Here is an 8,876-nt window from a genome sequence, read left to right as displayed (position 1 = left end):
TATTTCTTACCATATCATTTAATTTTCTCTATTATTTATTACAAATATGTAATTTTGTGCATATAGAAATTGCGCTACTCATTATCAATTTATTATTTATTCTGTAGTTTCGTGTTTATATGTAGCGATACATGTCAACGTTTCTAACCTCAAAACATCTTTCTACTGCTTTACCGTCATATTTGACGCAAAATGAGAAAACCAGAATTCGATTTCGTAGTACGGTGAGGGCAGCACCTCGATAGGACAGAAAATGTGATGTCCTATATATATAATTCCCCACTCTGACGCCCCGTACCGCATCTACGTTTATAATATCTTTGGTGTAATGCACGAAGGAATAATAAGGTGACCCCACTGCCAGTGGGAAACCAATCTGAAACCGGCAATAGAAATATTAACGTAAGTGGTAGGCACAATACAGAAAGACCTTAGATTTGAGTGCGTAGGTGCGCAGTTGTCCTCTTCCTATACATGGAAAAGTGTGCGAGTGAGAATGTTTGTCAAATTGACGTAAGTTAGAGAGGTTCTGTTCTTTTGTTGATCATCATACGAAAGTTACACAAAATAAATATAAAAACATTATTTTCGGTACTTGTTTGAAAAATGTGTGAACAGATTTTGAGAAGGAAACGTATGGGTAAGTACCTTTTAAATTTGTAATATGATAAATAGGCTGAAGATTCTCAAGGCTCTGAGAAGCTCTGAGAAATTCTCTGCATGTCCTCAGGTAGATATATTTAAACTTTAAAGGTCCAGGTAGCTCATTCAAATGTTTTAAAGGCTTTAAAATGTCCTTTCCGAAATTGAAATAAAAATAGATCATAAATAACAAGCAGAGAGGCTGAAATTGAAATAAGTATTCGATCATAAAGAACAAGCAGATAGGCTATATCAATAGAGTAGCCGACACTCAAGGGTCCTTTGTTAAGCATTCGGATTAAAATTTAGAAAAAGATTTTTCTAAACTTAATAGTTCACAGCCTAAAACATAATAATTCGGAACCTGCGGGTTTCGGTGATTCCACCACAACCCGGAACTTGGCACCTATGGCTGAAAACACAACATTTTTGACGCATCAAAACAAACAGAACCTACCTAACTTACGTCAATTTGACAAAGTTTCTTACTCGCACACTTTTCCATGTATAGGAAGAGGACAACTGTGCACCTGCGCACTTGAATCTAAGTTCTTCCTGTAATTTGCATACAACTTACGGTAATGTTTCTATTGCCAAGTGGGGAAACGGAGTTAGGTCTCCTTATTATTCCTTCGTGGTGTAATGGAATCGGTCATTCTATAAACTAGAAATAAAACTATATAGGGACTTTTGGTTTATTATATTTATAGGGTAATAGTACCAACATCTTATAGATTTAAAATACTAAAAAAGAATAAAAAATCAAGGAATTCGGTCATGAGATCTAATTAATAAAGAGACATGAGAAGTCTCTCCCATACTCTCTCTCTCTCTCTCTCTGTTATAGGTTATAAGTAATTATAAGCACCAATTTAGTGAATGGCTGTAAGAGGATCATACCAGGAATAGATGAGTTTTCTATAAAACATTTACGTGACATATAATATTAGAAATTTGGATTTATTGATTATTCAATAATTATGAATTGAATTATTGATGTAATTATAAATTTGGAAACCGAAATTAACAATCTAGAATTATAATATAAAACTAAGTCTAATGAAATACTGTCTTTGATCTATTAAATACTTCGTAATTTCTTAAGAGACGATTGTCATTAACGCATAATTCATCACACTTCTTAGTGATTCTCTAAAATATAAATTATATTTGCTTACAGGGATTCTGAATGCTTCTCTGTTTTTTCTCAACGAATAAATTTTTAACAGGATTAAACTTGTTGCTGTCTTCTGAAATTCGCACAACGAAGGTATTGTCACTTAATGACACTAAAGGGCTCTGATTCATATTTTATTAGAAACGGTCTTGTTGTATAAGAAGCCGTAAATTAAATTTTTTTATACAGTTTTTATATATTTACGCATTTAGCAGAGTCGAATCCTACCTTGCAAGTTTAAACTTGTAAAAGGAGCAGGTTTCGACTTGAGAATTAAATCTTGTTAAATAATTAGTTGGAAGCCCGCAAAGTCCATCCCAATTTTCATGATGGCCGCTCTGCCATTTTACCCTTTCTTAAAATTTTAACTTTAGGGAGTAAGAAGCTCTTCTTGAGAGAAGTGTGTAAATCAGAATCCTTGTAAGCATCGCCCCCGAGTTATAAAAATTCATAAAATAACTTAAAATTTTATCTTGAATTACAAATTCCTTTGTTCAGCTTCCATTTCGGATCGCGTATGGAAGAAACAAAATTTTTTCCTCTGTTAAAGATTATTATTATTAATAATAATAATCATTAATCCACCATAGCCTTCAGATCAAATAAAAACGCGGAATGAACCAACTTTGATTAAAAGGAATGTATTGAATGAGTGCTTTCTACCAGGGATAGATTAATAGTGATAAAAAAACAATAAAAGGATTTACTCTTATAAATAATTGCATTAGAATTATTTATTAGATCCATTGTCAACCCAGTTGCCTGGTTATGTGATTTCAATCACACTAAATCACAGAGGATCCCGCTAGATTTTTGAATCGGCTCTAGAAGAATTCTCCAATCAGCAGCGGAGTTGTGGAAATCATCGGAAACATTGCTGACAACGCTATCCCCGGTCATAACACAGCGATTACCGGAGTTGTGCAGTGACGCGTCACTCGAGGTTTCTGACGTATAATACGTAAAGAATGTATTATACGTGAAAAAATGTAATAAACATAATAAAGATGGTAGACTCGGATGGAGCTGAATATATCCTCACTTTTTAAATTATGCTTATGTTTGCCTGAAGACTTGAAATCTGTAGCTCTGTTCCTGATCATTAAATTTTTTTCTAAAATGATGCTAAACAAAAATAAATCAAGGATAGTCAATATCCCATGGAAAGATATAAATTTTAAGTGTATAAAAATAAAAGTGAATAACAAGGATCAGTTTGCAGCTGAATGTTTATTTTGTAATAATTTATTACGCAACATTGGATACAAGCGCCTTTTGGGTCATAGGTGTGTTAATAAGAATCAATATTATATTATTTTCTTCAATAATTCATGCAATCTCCCTTATTTTCAATTTTCTTTATACAAAGCGAATGTAATATAATTTTTGTGAATTAAATTTCAGAACACGAGACTCGGAAAAGTCCATATTTATAAATTAATGTTTATTACATGTTCATGTAACTTGTGTCGGAGGTATTATATTTATACATAAAAATGTAATATTTATTCATACAGATTAGATTTACAACTTTAAAAATATTTTGAATTCTTAACCTGTAAATTCTAGCTGATATTATTATAATACTGATGCTTTACTAACTTCTGTTATAATCACTATTTCTACAGGAATGTATGCAAAGGATAGAACACTCGAGATGACAATTCGAAAAATATGGTATTGCCGAAAATAATATGGACATATCAGAAAGACGACCAGAAAACACTTCGAGCTCTAGACTAACTAATGAGGAGAGCCCAGTAAGACATTCTTAGATAAGTTCCTTTTTATTTGTAGAGACAAATTTCCTAAGATTACATCATGAACAAAAATAAAAAAAACTATTTGAATCTTATATCTTTTTTTGATGTATACTCAGATGCAAATTAACAACAATGAACCAGAAACAGGACTAGAACCATTTCCTACCATCGCAAGTCAAGAAAAATGACAGTCAAATATAAACTATCAGACAGAACAAAGAAAACTGCGGACACGTGCTCCAGAACCGCTAAATTTCGGATTCAAGGAAAGCTTATCCGAATTCGATGAAGCTTTAGGGATGTTTTTTTTTTAGTTGTGGCATTACATTCTCTGTTGTCGAATCCGAATATTTCTTGAAATTCGTTTGCAAGTTGAATCCCAAGTATCATCCACCTACAAGAAGAACTTTAAGTGATTCAATTTTGGACAGAATCCATGAGAAAGTAACAAAGAAAAATGATCTTTCCGAAAATCACAAGAGAGTTTTTCTTATTGACGGTTGGAAAAATTCTGTTAAGAACGAAAAATTGGTAGTGACGACAATCCACAATGCAGATGATAAAAGATTATTTGTCGATACTTGGGATTTTACTGAAAAATCCTGAAGTGCTGAGGCTTTGACTTGATGATTTGCATGGGCAAAAAAATTGATCACTGGCATTTCACGTGCAACAGCCATAGCGGCAATCTATTAGCCAACGACCTTGTTGATTCTGTAAAAATGTGTTAAATTTTGTAATACCTTTCGATGGAATATGCGAACTGATTAATAAATGTCAGCAATCAAACTTCAACATCGCTGATTCGTTAGAAGAGTGGCTGAAGTTGCAGTTTCCATTTTGCAAAGAAGAATATGAGTTCGCTTTAGAATCTCGGTTGAAGAAAGTTGTAAAACCAATCACCCTCGCTTCTAACATTTTGCACCCTCTTTATGAGGGCAAATTGTTCGATGACAATCAAAAATACAAAGAAATGGCTCTAATTTTTTTATAAGAGAATGTGGATGCAGATGGACTCAAGGATTTGTCTGCTTATGAGGAAAAAACTGCAATTTTTTTTCGTCTCGAGAAAAAAGGTGTCACATGTCCAGAAACATTTTGGACCTTTGCAGCGCCTCGGCATCCTAATTGTCGGAATAGGCGAGAAAATTTCTACGGATTCCTAGTTCTACTGCAGCAATTGAGAGACTTTTCACAGTGGTGGTTCATCCACAAAAAGCTACGCAACTGATTGGGGACAGAAAAATCTAAAAATCTCATTCAGCTTTACTGCATCTTGAAAATGAGCTTAGAAGAATACTGAATATTCATTTTAATCGATGTAAATTAATATGAATGCGTTAATATAAAATTGTTGTTTCTTAAAATTTTAGCTAATTATCTTACCTTTCATTGAAAAGTGTCCTAATTTCGGAATTGTAAAAATAAACTATAATACAATATTTTTAGTTTCATTTTTATTAATTTATTTTTCAAATTTTGATTTATTTAACATTAAATAAAACTTTACGTCTTAATAAGAGCTAACTAAACTTCTTTATAGACTTATACTTATTATAGATTAGTACAAAATACTATCATTTAAATTTTGGCGTATATCTTTTGAGATCCTTTAATCTTTAATTATTAATAGCCTTTTTCTTCATGCATACTATAAGCCAAATAATAAAATTCTTTTTATAATAAACGCAGATACGAAATATCACTAAAACTCTGTTAATTTATGTGTACAAAAAATAAAAACGTAATTTGTTTTTTTCTGTACTGACATAACAAGAATGAAAATAGGCAGATTCAACGAATATAACTCAATTTTTATAAAAAATACTTTTCACTTCCTTTTAAATCTTTGGTGTACAAATTCTTAAATTATAGTATAGATTGACAAGTTTTTCTGATTGCTCGCTAGTTAGGTTTCTTTGTTCTCGGAAACGACACTTTATGTCAATTAAAGGAGCTGGTATCAGTGAAAGTTGTAATGCTCATTTCGATCATTTAGAAGCTTCCTGTTGTGCGATGTTCCAGAAGACTGAAGGGAATATTATTTGTTTCTGGAAAAGTTTCGAAAAAATACCTTTTCCGTTTTCATACGCTGCCATTTGTTTCAATCCGTCTTTCGTATTTTCGTTTAAATCTCGAATGACAGCTAATACACTATTTGTCTCTGCATGTTTTATTGAATTTAGAAATAAAAGTCCAAGACTCGTACTAGATTGTTGACTCTCGTCATTGCGCATATGGAAACTCACAAAAGACTCGTTAAGAAGAGCTGTTGAAACTTTCTCAAATGTTGGTGGTGAATAGGCTGGTCGTATGAGTCTAAGGAACTCCTTAAAATAATTTGATTCTACAACATCGATTTCAATATTATTTGCAAATAATAAGTTTCCCAGTGCTTTGTCGATAGATTTTTTCTCTCTTTCTGTGATTTCGTCTAAGAATGGCTTGAGAGCTTTTTGACTTGTTATTTTAGAACGAGTGTCGACAGGACGCTTACTAGCAGAAGGGATAACAGCAGGACCAGCAATAGACTAGAATTTAAAAATTAATTTCTTTCATGAAAAAGAATACAAAAAAAATTTTAAATGAACAAATCTAGGTAAATTTTAAGCAATTCTTATATACTTTTAATTTTTTATGAAATTTTAAGAATTGATATATAGTTTTGATATATTTTCTTAACGAAATATTCAAATATTTTTTCCTGTTGTGCAAAATACCTTAAAAGATCCTTGTGGACTATAGTTATTTAAAATATGCTCCTTACATTCGTTGTTAAAACAATACCCTCCCCCTTGCAATATTTATTTAAAAATCAATACTTCTCAGATATAAGGTAAGAAATTAGAGAACCGACTTACAATGCTGTTGTTTATCATAACATCATTTGACATAGAAATATCAAAACTGACACCACTCATCTTAGAATCATTATTATTTTGACAGCTTTCGTCTAATTGCATCATCAGGTTTTCTTCTGATGCGTTTATAATCATAACGCACTTTTTTCTGAAATTTTGTTTAAATTAGTGAAAATCCTTGAATGATTTGTTTTTTTTCTGAGATAGTTGAAGTTCGGATCGTTTAAAAATTTACCTGTGATTTCTTAACCTTTCTTCGGCCGTATTCGATAATATACGCTTGCATCCCAAACAAAATGCAACGTTTTTACTGTTTTCTTTTTTTAAGATGAAGGATAACTTTTCCCAACATGCATTCCTGGGTCTGACTCTTCTGTTCATTGTTGAAGTTCTAATAATAACTTTTTTTTCATTTACTTTATATTTCGTACATGTAACAATATCACGTACCGCTACCGGTGCTATTTTAAGGTTAAGAAACGAAAAGTGAATATGTCGCTGCCATCTTGAAAACGTATATTACGTTTTGTAGAAAACCGAGGACGTAATATGCGTACGTAAATTACGTCAAAAACCTCGTGTAATTTACCTAAGGAATATTACGTGCACAACCCTGGCGATTACTGTGGGAAATTTACCAAAATTAGGTAGAAGTAACACGATAGTATAAAATCGGACACAGGAAGTACAAAGCAGTTTTGGTAGAATGGAATTTTAGATTCGCCATGTGAAATTTCAGTGACGCTGTAAAACGCCACATGTAAAAGGATGCGCATGCGCAATAACAAGCCCGTGTATTTTGAATCGTATAATGTATGCATAAACGTTAAATTAAATCGAAGCGGAAGAATAATAAGCTGTATAAGTAAAAGAAGTCACTTTTTTATTTAGCAGCAAACATTAAACTTTTTGTTTGTTTTGCTGTACCAAAATAATACGCATCAAACTTATAAGGTTATGATCAATCGGGCGAAATAGGCGCATCCTAATTTCTGACAACTATGGCCTGAACAGCCATAACCTTCCAAATTATTTTTTTCGCAAGCACCCTACCGAAAGAAATCTCTGAGTTTTCTTTAGCGAAATAGCTTGGCCCATTTGAGTCTATAAACAAAGTCGATTTGAAACAAAATAGTCTCGGAGATAGTTTGAGAGATTTGGGTCCTTTTCAATATCCTTTTAGTGGTCTTTTTAAGAGTGGTGCGACGGTAATATAATGTTCCTTTTGTATTCGTCACGTGCCGGGCGGGCAGAGTTATTTACAGTAGTTGGTCGTGGCTAATCCGCTCTCCCTTTTTAAATTTCTCTTCAAATTATTAACACTTTTTTTTAATTGGTGAATTTTCTCATTATACTTATTTATAATTATAACTTATATACTGATATACAATTTTCTAGTTGAATTCAAAAATGTTGTCTTTTTTGGGGTATCTCATTACATTTACGATAAACGTTCTATTAATTCCAATTTTAAGCATTAAAAAAAAAAGATATATGAAGTCATCGAAACCCATAGATTCCGAATTATTATGTTTTAGGCTGTTCACTATGAAATTAAAAAAAATCTACTTCTAAATTTTAATCCGAAAGCTTAACAAAGGACCCTTGAGTATCGGCTACTCTATTGAGATAGCCTCTCTGCTTGTTATTTATAATCGTATTCTTATTTCAATTTCGGAAAGGATATTTTAAAGCCTTCAGATCATTTAAACGAGCTTCCTGGACCTTTAAAAATATCTACCTGAGTGCCTGCGGAGAATCTCTTTGAGATTCTTTGACCTAAAGAATTTTTAGTATATACTCAAAGATTCTTTTCGGTAGGACATGCCAAACATGCGAACAAACTTATTTCATGTAAAACACATTGCACTTGCCTTTCTGATGCGCTCAACCCATTACAATCCACGATTATCCCAATGCCCGCTATCGAAAGAAATCCGTGAGTTTTCTCTAGCGTAATAGCCTAGCCCATTTGAGTCTATAAACAGAGTCGATTTGAAACAATATAGTCTCGGAGATAGTCTGAGAGATTTGGGTCCTTTTCAAGATCCTTTTAGTGGTCCTTTTAAGAGTGGTGCTACGGTAATATAATGTTCCTTTTGTATTCGTCACATAGTCCAGTCAATGAAGGATTTGAGAAAAAAATTCGTAAAAGTAGCATTTTTTTCATAGATACGTTGGCAATGGCTTAATAAAGATATTGTAAAAAGTCCCCAAACATACGTGCACGGCAAAGTTCCGAAATTCTGGAAAGTGTTAAACAATAACATGTTTTTTAAAATTACTCGAGAACTATTGATTTTAAGTCGAATATGGTGATGTGAAAGAATGTTCATAATTTTATAGTGCACAAAAAAGGTTCTATCTATTGTGGACCTATTATCAGCGGCTGCGCTATGAAATTGGATTAGCTGCACAATTCTTTTATTTCTG

The 8,876-nt window shown here is 32.5% G+C and overlaps 1 protein-coding gene and 1 long non-coding RNA gene across 2 annotated transcripts; one reads left to right on the top strand and one right to left on the bottom strand.

The window, feature by feature from the left end:
* The first annotated feature begins 2,778 nt into the window (after positions 1 to 2,778).
* On the top strand, positions 2,779 to 4,808 carry LOC117169593. Its single transcript, XR_004466684.1, has 3 exons — positions 2,779 to 3,105; positions 3,448 to 3,579; positions 3,699 to 4,808. It is a non-coding gene; the product is annotated as an uncharacterized LOC117169593 (long non-coding RNA).
* A 386-nt stretch (positions 4,809 to 5,194) lies between these two features.
* Positions 5,195 to 6,914, bottom strand: LOC117169464. Its single transcript, XM_033355859.1, has 3 exons — positions 6,679 to 6,914; positions 6,444 to 6,591; positions 5,195 to 6,113 (listed from the first exon to the last, which is right to left on the bottom strand). The coding sequence occupies exons 1-3, from the start codon at positions 6,822 to 6,824 to the stop codon at positions 5,574 to 5,576; spliced, it is 834 nt and encodes a 277-aa protein (XP_033211750.1). The 5' UTR covers positions 6,825 to 6,914; the 3' UTR covers positions 5,195 to 5,573.
* Positions 6,915 to 8,876: the final 1,962 nt, after the last annotated feature.

This window comes from Belonocnema kinseyi, chromosome 3, assembly GCF_010883055.1.
Source record: "Belonocnema kinseyi isolate 2016_QV_RU_SX_M_011 chromosome 3, B_treatae_v1, whole genome shotgun sequence".
In the NCBI taxonomy this organism is placed as follows: domain Eukaryota; kingdom Metazoa; phylum Arthropoda; class Insecta; order Hymenoptera; family Cynipidae; genus Belonocnema; species Belonocnema kinseyi.
Note: the sequence above shows the minus strand (reverse complement) of the source record. Positions and strands in the feature narration are given on the sequence as shown.

Bases quoted from the DNA above. Each gene is read 5' to 3' on its own strand.
- LOC117169464 (XM_033355859.1), bottom strand. From the start codon at position 6,824: ATGAACAGAAGAGTCAGACCCAGGAATGCATGTTGGGAAAAGTTATCC. The intron at 6,592-6,678 runs GTAAATTTTTAA...ACAAAATTTCAG, and splicing joins GAAAGGTTAAGAAATCACAG to AAAAAAGTGCGTTATGATTA. The intron at 6,114-6,443 runs GTAAGTCGGTTC...TTTAAATTCTAG, and splicing joins TTATGATAAACAACAGCATT to TCTATTGCTGGTCCTGCTGT.